Source organism: Opisthocomus hoazin, chromosome 8 (genome assembly GCF_030867145.1).
Source record: "Opisthocomus hoazin isolate bOpiHoa1 chromosome 8, bOpiHoa1.hap1, whole genome shotgun sequence".
Lineage (NCBI taxonomy): Eukaryota > Metazoa > Chordata > Aves > Opisthocomiformes > Opisthocomidae > Opisthocomus > Opisthocomus hoazin.
In genome coordinates, this window is record NC_134421.1 from 10,365,781 (window position 1) to 10,379,591 (window position 13,811).

Sequence of the window (13,811 nt, forward strand, 5' to 3'; positions counted from 1 at the left end):
CGGACTGGTAAAGAGTGCATCAGCGCACAGCCTCCTCTCTGCAAGCCCTCTACAAAGCATGTGGAACTCCAGCTCAGCCACATTTGAATCGTATTTGATTCCAAACCAGAAAGTGTTGCTTTCAGGGAGGTCAGCCCCAGGTGTGGGGCTGCGTGGCAACGGGTGGTGTGAATGCCCACAGCGGGAAGGAAGGTGTGGTTATGGAGAAGGGGGGGTGGAGGGGGAAGAGGAGCACTTCCCCAAAATCGTGTCCCTCCGGAGCTGATGTGGAGAAGGGTGAGGTGAGCTGCCCCAGCGTGGGCAGGACACCTGTGTCAGAGCCGGTGGGCGACCCTGGTCAGCAGCCCTGCCATCGCGGCTCTGCTCTGAGGGTGGATGGACCTGCCTTGCCCTCTGTGGGGATCACTGACACGCTTAAAAGCTGCGGCAGCCTTGGGAAAACGCTCTTTTTTTAGAAACACATTTGCATTTACCTGCTTTTCCCTATGTTTTGCTTGATCTTTTGCACAACTGCCATTTTCCTAAAAGAGGGATCTTTGTTATGCCCTTCTCCTGCTCCAAGTGCTCATCCCCTCACCTGAGGCCATCATCCTGCCGCTTGCGTTGATGGCACTGGCAGTCCTATCCACCTTCTGTCCTCTCTAAAGGGACACTGTAACTTCAGGCGGGGAGAGAAACCACTGGGAATCTGCAACTCCTAAAAAACAAACACTCTTTTTCATGCCAGTATCTCTAACAGCGATGAACACCAGAAAAGCAACGCAGGAAGGACAGGGTATGGTTAACGGGTGGCCCAAACCCCACATTTCAGGGTCTCCAGTTGTTCCAGCAATTAATGGCGAGTGTGGCCGCCAAAAATCTTTTTATTTAATTTGTTGTTGTTGTTGTTAATCTGTGCTTAGTGGGACTTTGCCAGCACCCTGTGGTGTTTTACCTTGTCGGACGATAGCAGAGGTTTTGCTACTCCAGCTGACTGGTGAGGACCAGAGCCCCTCACCCGTGGAAATGGAAACCCAACGCCCCTGACCTGATGCCTGCCTCTGTCTGCCTTTCACGTACTTGTCTCTGATCTACAGCATCCCTAACGGATTGAGCCCTGCCTGTGGACACACAGGTTCCTTCCTTTCCAGCCACCAAGCCAACACTGAGATCTGCAGAAGGAACTATTACTGTCAGTCCCCAGCCTTAGCCATATAGGAGCTGTTGTTAGAGAGGGGAGAGGGCACAGAAGGAGCCAGCTCAGCACTCAGTTGAGATAGATACTTGATTTTTCACCACTCAGACACGGATGAGGCAAAAGGAAGCAGCACAAGACTTCTACCCCTTCTCGGGCTATCGACGACTCCTCTCTCCTGCAGAAAGCCTTCCTGTCAGGTTCCTTGCAAACAGCCCTGTGTCACAAATATTCAGGGACCTGGAGGCACATAACTGGGCATATCTGATACACTTGGTTAATAAATACACAAAGCCCTCCCGTGATGGCCTTTATGACTCCGCCGAGGGACGCAGGGCTCCTCCGGGAGCGGGGCCAGCATCACGTGCCGGAGCCGGGCAGGGAGATGCGGCAGCGTCACAGGGAAAGGGGCAGATCGCTAACTTTGACAAGATAAAGGAGGAGCTGACCTGTCTGCTCGGAGTGAAACAAAAAACACCTAGCAAAATGGTAAGAAGGTTTCAACAGAGAAAACCCTAGGGAGACTCTGGCCTGAGGAGATTGTTTAAGCTGAAATACAGGCTTTTCTGTTTTAAATTGGACCCCAGAAAGGGAGTTATTTTGGAATATACAGTGTATGTCTTCTGTTGGATGCACCACGGGCACAATGCTGGTTTACCATCCCTTCTCCGAGGTGGTTTATACTCAAAGGAACTGAGCGAAGAACTATCTCTGCTTCAGTTTTGTAAAACCGAAAACCAACCTGGCCTGACTATCACAGAGATGGGACAAAGCCAAAAGCTTACTTCTGAATGCCTGTTCCCTTCCAAGACTCGGTGGTCTGGGTACGATGAAACTGAGATTCAATTAATCCTGGTGCTGGTTTTGCAGGAAAAAATCTGCTGAATTTGGGTCTGAAAAAAACAACTCCAAATTCCAAGTGTCCTTGGGAAAGAAATGAACAATTGCGTAAAATAGCATAGCCTGAAGTCTGCCTGCCTCCACAGTCTTCTGCAGTGTATTGCCTGTTTTGCAAGCCTGCAGTCCCACCAGGTGTGGTCATCACTAAGTGAAACTGAGCTTAGACTTCAGCGATGAACTTGGTGGTTTCACTCCAGTCCCCAGAAGAAACCGTCCTCCTCAAACCATCCAGCTATCCTGCTCTTTACCTTGGAGAGGCAGAGTCAGTAAAGCAGTGAATATTGCAGGTAGGATGGAGCAGACTGGCAGAGCAATGAGGCTCCCACAGCCGCGAAAGCAGTCAAGGCTGAGATAGAGATGTTTTTGCAAGTCTGGAATGGCACAAGATTTTGCAATGTAAGTGCACTAACACTGTTATACAAGGACACAACAGATGCCAGTTCACTGAGTAAACTACCAAGCGTCGCCTCTCCGTGCTGCCATTCCTACTGTCTCATTTAAAGGGCAGTTCTGGCCAGAATGACACAGACTCTGAGTCACACCATGGCGAAGAGGTTGTGATGCTGCTGGGGAATCCGCATCGCTTTGCTTCCCTCTCAGCACGGCTAGAGGACAGATACCTGTCATGGCACGATGTCCACCTGCGGCAAGACGGATCCCGTTTAGCCCCCGGCATTGCTCAGGACCCCCACTCACCCAGCTAAGGGTACAGCCCGTTAAAAACCACACCTGCCTCACACAGCCTGAAACTAGACCGATAAACACCTCTTCAAACCGATACTCAGCTTCATTCTCTGTTATCCAAACTCTCCATCAAAGGCCACTTACCTACGAAGCAGACATCTCAACCCAAGCCAGACACGCCACGTACCAAAGCCTTTTGAAAATGGGGAGCCAAGGCTACATTTATCTGTTAGTAGCGCAGGGGTGACAGCCATTATTTTACACCTGCAATGTTCTGCAAATTCTTAAAGACTTCAACCTCGTAAGGTGATTACGGCACTAATTAGAGAAACGCTGTCATCCCCGGAGTGCAACACTGCAGCTGTTTCAGCCGAGCGGCAAAGAAAAGCCACAAGGGCAAGGCAGCAGAGTGGTCGTGCCCCCGGGAGAAGCCCTCCTGCTCCGAGCATCCCGGCACTGCCGGCTCACGCGAGGGAACCGCTCCGGTTCCCGCAGGAGAGGACCGCAGCTCTACCCACCACCCCAGCCGCCGCTCTCTCTCCCAGAGGGCAGCACCCCCTCGTCCACCTGGCTGAATGAACGCGGGCTCTGAAGGAGGGGGTGTCTGCTGCGGCCCGAGCCCTGCACTTCTCAGCACGTGGCTTTTCCCGGGAAGCTGTTCGTATATGGATTATGGACCCCGAAGGGATCTCTCTGGTCATCCATCCCGCAAAATGGAGATCACAGAGACCACCTCAATGATCTCCTCTTCAAACTGCAGCATGAAAAAAGGAAAAAACAAAATCCCATGTAGATATCCCGTGATAAGCCACGAGACGAAGGCTTAGGGTGACTGTGGGCAGGCTGGGACCACCACCCCAAGAAAGGGGGAACGCCTGCGTGGCCGCCAGCCAGGTCCCGCATGAGAAACACTCTGCACCACAGGCTGAAGATGGGTGGGAGGAAGGAGGCTGATCCTCTTCACAGCACTCCCCCCGTGAGGAGACAGCTCTGACCACGGCACTGACAAGCTCTCCAACTTGGTGGGAGCCGCAGCGCCAGGAGCGGCCGACGGACGGGGGACGGGGGACGGGGGACAGGGACGGAGAGCCCCCGTGCAGCCCGCCTGCGCCGGCAGGGAGCGGGGGAAGCCATGGGAGATGCTGACATCGGGGCCAGGAGAGGTGTCCACGTGGCAGCGCGGGCCTCATGGTGCAGAGGACCCTACCCTGGTTCCCCCTCTGCTCTGGGGTCACTCCCCTTTAGTCAAGGACTCGGGACCGGGAGCTTTACACCCTCACAACGGCTGGGACGTCCTTCAACAGTCAGGAGCGAGGGAGCAAAACCTCCAGTTATGGCAGCAGGTCTAGCCTGGAGGAGGCTACGCCCCCTGAGAGGGAGGGGAGCTAAGTTTTGCTAGACTGAAGACGTTTTGATGACCATTTCTGATACCTTCTGCCCCACCCTGCCACCTCAACACCATGGCGGTCCTTCCGGAGAGCACCGGCTCAGCCTGACAGAGATAACCCCGGTGGGACAGGAACGTTGCTGCCGTTGGGGCACCCGGCGAGGGCCCCAGCGGCTCAATGCCAACTTGGTCTGCCCACCATGTCTGCCCACCACTCCTCTCACAAGAACCTGGGCCGGGGGATCCGGCTCGCCCTCGGCAGCGACGGCACATTGCTCACACGAAGTTCGCAAGCAGCCGTGGGACTGTCTTAGCTCATGCTGGGCTCTGCAGATTCGGGTCAAGAAAGAGCTTGGAAGTTGTTTAAAGACACTTCTGTCTTCCACCTCCAGGAGAAGAAAACAGGCCTATCATTTATCGGAAGAGGAAAGGCCTTCTGTTGCTCTGAGAATGAGCAGGAGCCCACACAACTTTCCTCACTTGAAAGGATTTGGCCATCACATTCTTCAGAGTAGTGTTAAGCCAAAAAAAAAAAAACCATGAGGAAAAAGAAAAAGCGACCTGCTAATAAAATATGGGGACAATCTGGGAATTTGCTCCCAAAAGCCCATGATAAAAAACCTGGAGCCAAGAGCCAACCCCAGCGCTCTGCCTCGTCTTTCCGCAAGTGCATGCGGCACAGGGCTCCTGTCACTTCTCTGGCATGCCTGCTTACAGCCCGAGAGGTTTTACTCCGAGGAAGCTCTTCCTTCATATTCAGCTTAAAAGTGCCATTTCTTGAAGTCATCCCCTTGTCTTTTATACTTTAGCAAGCACAACAAGTGTAAATTAAATGGAAGACGCATGAAATCTTTATAAAGCCCAGTGTTTCCCCTAGCATGAAACTTCCTTCTCTTTGGAATGGGTCTTTACTCTGTACTGTATTATTCCCCATCAGAAAATGAAGAAGAATGTAAATTTTCCTCATGACTTGAATTTAGCTTCATCAGCAGCCCCCTGCTGATGTAATTCAACCCAATGAGATTTTTCTTTTTTTTTTTTTTCTTCTTCCCCTGTGAGCTGCTGCCCCTTTTGCCCTCCTCCCATCAATTCAGGCATGCAAAACAAGGGAGGAATTAGACAGACAAAACTTATTATCTAACAAGCTGCAACTTCAGACCGGGCAGGAATAGCATTTAAAATATAAAAAGCAAATTTTATCAAGCCTTCTCCTCCCCAGAGACTGCCACAAAAATATTCCTTGTTTGTCACTGAGAATGAACCATTTTTCTCTTTCATTTCTGCTTTCTGTCACATATTTCATTTTGGCTGCCCCTTCTGTCTTTCAGCTAGGGACTTAGGCTGCTAATGCAGAATCACAGATAACAACAAAATGCCTGTATTAGCTTTTTTTTTTTTCGTCTAGTCTGCCAGGTAATTGCAACCCTAAAAGCTTTTGCATATTTACCACAGAAACATGTCTCTCCTGGAGGATGGGACTGTCATCAGGTAGAATATTTCATTTAATAAGCCTCTTCTGAGGTATAAACTAGGCTTGGGGATTTTTTCCTGGCCTCCTTCAGATCAAAGGACAAGCAGATAAAAATCAGTTGCTGTGGTGCTACACTGCCAAAGTTCCTGTTCCTGTGAAAATTAACTCTTCCCAAGCTCAGAGCTCAGGTGGGCTTTGCCACTGTGATGTTTATGAAGTAGGAAAAGGGTTCGTAATCAACTCATGTTGTTTTTTTGTCCCCAGTCCTCCCCATGTATAAGACAGATTTCTTCCCTATCTACAAACAGAGCAACTACCCTGCTTTTCTGTAACCCATCTGATGAGCTGTGGATGCTGCCAGGACTGATTTTCATTAAATCAGTCATCAAGCAGGATCACATTTTCCCTCTTTGCCCCTGCTTCACAGAATTACAACAACAAAAACATGGCCTGAACATTTCTAAACTCAGCTGTCATCTAAAGACAAATTCCCTTTCCCTCCCTGCACCCCCCCCATTTTCCCCCACCCCTGAGGTAGCAATAGAATTGTTTTTCTTGCTCCTCGGGATGTTGAATCAAGCTAACTGGTACCAAAGAGGGTCTGAGGAGAAGATCTACAGAGAGACTTTGTGTCTTGGAGTCAAGACAGAGGGAGAGGATGACCCGCCATGGGTTATGAAGAGAGGCTGCTTTGCTGAAACTGTTCAACAGACTGACGAGGGATGTAGCTGGTTTACACATGTCGCTTCAGGCACACCTACACAGAGCTCTGAACTTCGTTCTAGCACATAACACACCTGTAGTTAAAAGCACCATGAGTAGGAATCGACTGTCCACGACAGGTCCTCAGTCCAACACCAAATTACTGGCAATACTCATCCATCCCTACCAACAGCTTCCCACGTGGAGAAAGGTGTTTCCAGCCCGGCCAGGCCACCTGCTCACCTGGAGCAGAGTCAGCAGGAACCAGCCAGAATAATCCCATTGACACTAGCAAGCTCCACAGCCTGTGCAAAAACTACTCCATGACAAAGCATCTTTCGCATCCATATAGTGTTCCTGTGGGCCAACCTTGTTCTTGTAAAGTCCCTGGTTTCACATAAGAATAAAGACTGGAAGGCACAGCTGAAATATGGATCGATTGTTTAGGTTAAGGTCTTTCTGAAACCAAGAACCTACTTGCATTGATTTGGAAAGGAAATGTGGTCTCTCCAGATCCACTGCCTCTTCTGGAAACAGTCCCAGAGAGAACAACGTACTGGCAGAGGTGAAAGGCTTTCAAAACTGTAACTGGCAAACTGTTTTTACAACATTTTATGGTTATCTACAAATTTACAATGGTTTTCAATGCAAGTAAACTCCATGAGGTTAGGATACCATCATTGTATCACCAATAAACCATTTTAAGCGCCATCCCAGTTTAGGATTAAGGGATGACTCTCATTCATTTACAGGAATGTAGGAAAATTTCCATAGGAAACATACTTCTCCAAGTAACGTTACATGAGCTCAGTCTCTTACCTGTAATATCTGGATTGAAGGTAGGTAGAACACACAGCTTTAGACACATGGCTAGCCGAACCAAAGTCTATGACCTTGACCCTATATGGCTGTCGGGATGGGTCTACCAACATGATGTTCTCTGGTTTGAGATCAGCATGAATCAGTCCCAGGCTTTTCAGCTTCATTAGGGCCGTTGCTACCTGCTGGAGAATTGGTCGAATGTACTTAAGGGGCAAAGGACTGAATTTGTTTTGTTTTAGGAAATCATAGAGGTTCTGCTCCAACATTTCAAACACCAAGCACGTGTGATTCTTGTGCTGGAAGCACTCGTATGCGCGGACAAAGTTGTAGTCATCCGCGCTTTCTGTGCTCAGCCGAGCCAGGATGCTCACTTCAATCTGGCCTTGCCGGGCATAGGAAGGATGGTTCTTTAGGATCTTTATGGCCACAATCTCATTAGTGCCACGTTTCCAGCATTTGACTACTTGTCCGAAGGTTCCACGGCCGAGAAACTCTAACACTTCGTAGGTGTTGGTCATGGAACAGAGCACCTCATGTTGCACCAGCTGGTAATCCCCTTCACTGTTGGAGCCACTGTTTTTGGAGGTGGCCGTGGAGGTGGTGGCAGTGGCTACAGTGGCCCCACTGGCATTGTTCTGAATCATTGGTGGATGCTCTTCGATGATCTGCACGCTGCTTGTGTTCTCGATCTCCTCACTCTTACGCTTAAGTCCACATTTTTGGTAGGTGTCCAGAAGGCTCACAGTGCTGCGACGCATCAGGTTGTGTGGCCCGCCCAGTGTTTGCCCAGACACTGCAACCACACCAGACGTGCTGTTGGCGGACGTCACCACGATGTGCCCCGTGCTTGCTGGGAAGATGATGGTCTGTTCGTAAGGGATGCTCGGATTGGGGATCTGGAGGGAGGCGTTGACGGCTGCTGCGGCGGCTGCTTGGGAGGACTGCACGTTCTTGCTCTGGCTGTAGACTTTGCTGTGTGTGCCGTACCCAGTCATATCCCAGTTTGAACTCGGCTCCACTTTCAGTTTCTTCACGCTACAGAAGGCACTTGACTGAAGGGTGTGAGGAGAGAAAACCTGCACATGCGAGGCCATACCTGCAATACAACATCAGAGTGAAACAAGAGTGTTAACATGCCTTCCCCAGCTTTTGTCATTTGTTCAGCAGCAGGAAGGGAAAGTGGGATACAGACTTCAGACACACCACACGCATGCACACAAAAATCGAGTCCTTCCAGAAAATACGTATTCAACACAACTAAAACACTATGCTTTAAAATAAATCATTATCATAGAATCATAGAATCACAGAATGGTAAGGGTTGAAAGGGACCTCAAAGATCATCTGGTTCCAACCCCCCTGCCATGGGCAGGGACACCTTCCACCAGACCAGGTTTCTCAGAGCTCCATCCAACCTGGCCTTGAGCACTGCCAGGGAGGGGGCAGCCACAGCTTCCCTGGGCAACCTGTGCCAGTGCCTCACCACCCTCATGGTGAAGAATTTCTTCCTAATATCTAAATCTGCCCTCTGTTAGTTTAAAGCCATTCCCCCTTGTCCTATCACTACACACCCTTGTGAAATTAACTGTACTAACAACCAAGATTCCTGCTCTCTTGCTCTCCCTCTTCCCTTTTTTAATACAAGGAATGTAAATGTTATTTTTACTTCCCCTGCCCAAAGAGACTCCTATTCCCACTGTCTCCAGGCTTATATCTAGCTCTCATGAAGAACCCATGTCAAATACTGCAAAGCATTCTGACTGTGGAAGCCAAATCTCAAATCCTTGGGCTCATCCTATTAAACAGTTTTGGGAAATCTGACTTCAGCCCTCCGTTTATTCCCATAAAACCACTGTGTAACTTCTGGCCCGCAGAGAGCCAGGATGGGACCAGGAGATGATGCACTGTGACAAAATGGAGGTGTGCGGACGAAGTTGCGGAGCCAGGACAGCAGCAACAGATGATGTCTCAGGTGGCTTGCCCAGTCTTCGTGTGAGAATGGTGCACAATGCTGGTTTGTGCTCAGGGACACTGGAGATGGGAGTTACACAACATGAGCGTCACTGCGTGCTCTCAGTTCTTCCAGATTTATAATATTGTGTTGATCTATTCTTATTGACAGTGACAATACCATCACTGGAAAGCAGATCCCCTGGTAATGACCAGCATTGTTAATGAAGCAACGTACCCACTAGCATAAGGCAGAACTAGGTCCTAATGTAACTTTGCTTTTTAAGAAGAGACAAAAACCTATTCTACTGCAAACTTCTTTGGTTCTAGAAGAGTTAATGATCTTCTACATCTTTATTGAAAAAAAAACTCACCAAACAAACAAAAATAGAAACCCGCACCCTCACACCCAAAGCGAAAACAAAGTATCACTGAGGCAGACTTACTGAAGGATTCTGAGCAATATTCCACCAAAACAGAAAATGCTCCTATTCAGAAAAAAAGACGTCTGCAGAGAAGAGGATATCTAAGTCCTGACCTGCTGCCAGCTTTCCCTGTCCAGGGTAGGGATGGCACCGCTGGGGCAAAGGTACTGTGAACGGCATGAATCTGGGGGGATCCCCGGGGAAGGAGGCCGTGCCTGGCGGGAGTTAACGCAGAAAGGCACAGCCTCCTTCACCCCTCTGTCTGTCGGCAGTGTTTCTCTTCAATAAAACAGAATGACTAGGGAAGAAAAAGACAATATGCTGAGCTGGCATCGTTGCTGAATTATTAAGCGCAAACATAACCTTGACTTGTTTTCAACTTTAAAAAGTTTGAAGCTGAACAAACGCTTCAGTGACAAAACCACAACAAACTCTGCAGCGCACATGGATGAGTTCTTCATGTGGAGACTGTGAGCAACGCGCGGGTCCCCTTCCTAAAAGAAATCCACTCTCCGCTAGTCCGTCTTGCTCTTCGGAAGATCTTCTGGAGCTCGTATGTGCCCACACACACTGACACGCATGCATGCATAAATATACACACCCACATAGAAAAATACTAATGCTACTCCACACTCCAAAGCTGAGTAGCATGGTCAAGCAAGCACACCTAAACACACCCATTTTCCAGTTAATTCCCAGCAGCCCAAAGCCCAGGAGCTGCTCAGCAGAGGGGCACTGCGGGCAAGCCAAAAACCACCGTGCGCAGCTACACGCACGTAACTGGCAAAGCAACCACACCGGTTTGCTTCAACACCCCCACCTTCATCCCTGCCCCAGTGACGAATTTCTGAAGACAGGGCAGACAGACGCAGAAGAAAACCCCTACCAGGACACGCGGGGAAACCCTCGCGTCTACTGGAACATGCCAAGCAGAACCCCGCTAACCGCACTCTAGCAACGAAGCCCTGCAAACCGCAGCGTGTTCTCCTCTGCAGACGTGACCCCTGGCTTTAATGAGATTTCTGATGCTGTTGGCTGCCATTCGTGTTAACTCCAACCCCCCCAACCTCCTTGGCAGCAAGTTCCGAGGTCCCTGCGACTGGGTCCTCAGCTCCCTGCCCCTCTGAGTGCTTCCTCTCCTCTCTCCTTTCCACGGGGCGATGACGTTGCCACGAGCGCCACAGCACGTGGCACGCGGCGAGCTCGGAGAACCGCAGCGGTATCACTCAGCTTGTCACGCCAGACACAAATATCGTACGCGAGTGAGCCGAAACCGTGTTTGTTTTTCCACTGATGAAGCAGAGTCACGGTGTTCCTTCTAGCACAGCACCGACCTGCCTGAAGAGTGGGGTTGGTTTGATGTATGTTTTCCCCCTGGACGCGAATAATAAAGCAGGTGTAATTGGTAACATATTGTGGGCCTAGCAGAGGTGTAATTTATAGCTTTATGGCTTTCATTCCATGGTGCGCTTGAGCAATATCTCTTCATACAAAATAAAAAGGGAGAAAAAACGACTGACGCAGAGCACAGATAGAAGTTCTTCTCACGCGCTTCTCTAAAGGTAACACCAGCAGACCCAGGCACCCCAAATTAAAGTCAGGGACACGAAGCACAGCAGCTGCAACTTTCTCAGCGCCGCTGTAAAAATCAGGATAATCGCCACCATTACGAGACAGACTTTCAACTGGTGCAAACTGGCAGGGCTCCAGCTTGATATCAGCTGACACTAAAAACAAGGTCGGCAGTCACTCAGCGTTGTCAACGTCAGACGGCTGCCTGTGCCCCTCGGTGAAACGAGTTGTTGTTAGGGACCGGTTTCCACATCAACAACCAGCCCCTTGCTGTCCCTGCAACGCTGCTGGCAGCCTCAGCAGGGGGACAGGAACAGGGGACAAACACTGACCCACCCTGGTAGCCCAAAAACGGAGGGAGTGGAGGAAGCAGGGCTGTCTTGTGGCTAAAGGGAGGACTTTAGACTCCTCTCATGCCACTTCCACCCTCCTCAGAGGTAGCATCTCATCGCAGGAGAAATATTTTTTTTTCCCCTGAAAAAAAGAAGCATGAAATCTTCTTCCTTCCATCCAAAATTATTTTCTCACATTTGAGGTTTTAGGGGCACACATTATAAGGAGAATAACTCAGCCAGCTCTTCAGCATAGTCCAATACCAAGAAATTACAGGCTGATTGACAGCTTGGTGATGGGAAAAGAAGGCTTCTGCAGCAAAGTCATTTTTATTGCAAATTTGCCTGTGCAGCTAATGTGAGAAAAACACAACCCTAAATTTCCCGAGGACACTATCAGACTGTGCTGGTGGCATGTTCTTTTTTGCGAAAAGGATCTTTACTCCATGGCAATGGCAGAAATAGTAATAAATGCGAATAACAGTTGGCCAGTCTGTCACAGGGATCAAATTCCTCATTATGGCCTGTAATATGATTTGCAGCTTCAGCGTTTTGATTACACAGGCCGACAATAGCTTGCCACGATGCCCATGAAGAAGCAAGCCAGCAGTAATGGGGCGATCCATGCCAGCCAAGCCCTGCAACAGCGATGCCCCCTGAGCAACCCCCAGAGCCAGTGGGGATGCTCGCGGGGAGCATCCTCACCCCTGGGGTCTTGGAAAGACGGAGGGGCCATAAGCCACGGAGGGATGGAAAACAGGCTGCTCTGCTTGGGAAAAGTCCTCTTAAACTCCCGCTCACAGGTCTGCCAAGAAACCTCCTGTGTGAGGCTGGGCCTCTCCTGCTGCCCCACTTCGCTAGCAGATCCCAGCAGATGCCACGTTCTGTGCGGCCCAAGGCTGGCACCCTGCTCCCCACCTTTTCACTCCCCGCCGGGAGCGGAGGGGCTGAGGATGCTCAGGATGGGGCTGAGGATGCTCAGGAAGAGCAGCTGTGCCCACCGAGCACTCCTGCTCACCTGAAGCCCAGCTCAGCAGCCCCACCTACACTAAAGCTTTCTCTGGACTAAGGCAAGTGGAAACACCGGCTGAGCTCAAGCTTGGTCCCTGCCTTGGCAGGAGTGCAGGGCAGCCTCCCACAGCCCCAGTCAGCCAGCCAGGCTGCAGCCAGGACCCTGCTACAGCTAAATACAAGCCCTGAAGAGTACAGCTCGGATTTTTATATCACCCCTGCGCACGGCAAGTCTCTGGGCTGGGAGCAGAATCAAGGCTGGGCACCATGCATTAAATAAAATTGATAGTTCCTTTCTTTAATAACGAGTCTTAGTACAGCCATTTAAAGCTCTCACACAACTGACAGTAACTGGATTTAATGGGGCCTCCCCTGTCCTTGATACGACTCGCGTAACTCCCCGCAGCATCCACATGAGCTGAAGTATGTAGCGTGCAGACAGGGGACAATGTTAAAACAGCCTGAATGACTTTTATTAAAAGACTTGAGGGTTTTTTTTTACCCTGAGAACTCCTCCCACGTCAGCTTTCACTTAATAATAATTTAGCAGGTGCTATTTACAATTCAGATGGCCCTCTTTGCACGCACACACAAATCACGCAGCCGCCTCGCTTGTACTTCCAACAGGTTTCAGGAAAGCAAATGAGGCAGAGTTCCCTATCCACCCACCTCAGCCCAAAGGGCAAAAAATACACTTTGGGGACTAAAGCAGGAACAGTTTGAAAGTCACTGATGTTTTCCTCTGCTTTACTTGTAGCACTTACTGCTGATTTATAAACGCGGCCTTTGTGGTGGCAAGAGACCAAGCCCCTGCCCTGTACTCAGCAGGCAGCAAGACCTTTTGCAGTACCTGCAGAGTTGCCAGCGCACTGGAACCAGAGGCTGCTCGCTGGCTGCCGCCAGAACGACACTGCCTGCTTGAAAAATACCGTCGAAAGCGCACGGCATGTGTTCAGCATATAAATGATGCACACAAGACACTCCTGAAATAAATATCTTCCACTTCTCCCCAGAGAGGCACCAGCCTGCAAAGACGTATGCACAGCCAGGTTAAGAAGCCAATGAAAAGGGGGATCTGCCGGGTATGGCTGATGTATTGCACCTCCAAAACAGCCGTGCCTCAGGCACAGCACTCTTCTTCATGGTGGCCTCTGTGTGGCCCCTTTGGAGGCATTGTCCCCGCTACCACTGTGCTCTTGGAACCTCCTTAAGATTTACGTCCCTGGAGGCTACACAAATTCCTTCCCTTGTGCTACCGAATGTTTAGAGACAAGCTCAAAGCGGAGTTCAGACCTCAACAGCCTCAGCTCCTTCCTGTTCCTGGTGAGCAGAAGATGTCGAGGGAGCCTTCGTTCCAGGTGAAAATCTCCCTGCCTTCCTG

The 13,811-nt window shown here is 50.1% G+C and overlaps 1 protein-coding gene across 7 annotated transcripts in view; it reads right to left on the reverse strand.

Annotated features, from left to right (window-relative positions):
• Positions 1-13,811, reverse strand: part of HIPK2 (homeodomain interacting protein kinase 2) — a 130,975-nt gene that overhangs the window by 80,406 nt on the left and 36,758 nt on the right. For all 7 annotated transcript variants that reach the window (XM_075428824.1, XM_075428820.1, XM_075428825.1 and 4 more), the window contains exon 2: positions 7,138-8,236. In XM_075428824.1, coding sequence (XP_075284939.1) covers positions 7,138-8,236 — 1,099 coding nt within the window. The remainder of the gene's footprint in view (positions 1-7,137; positions 8,237-13,811) is intronic.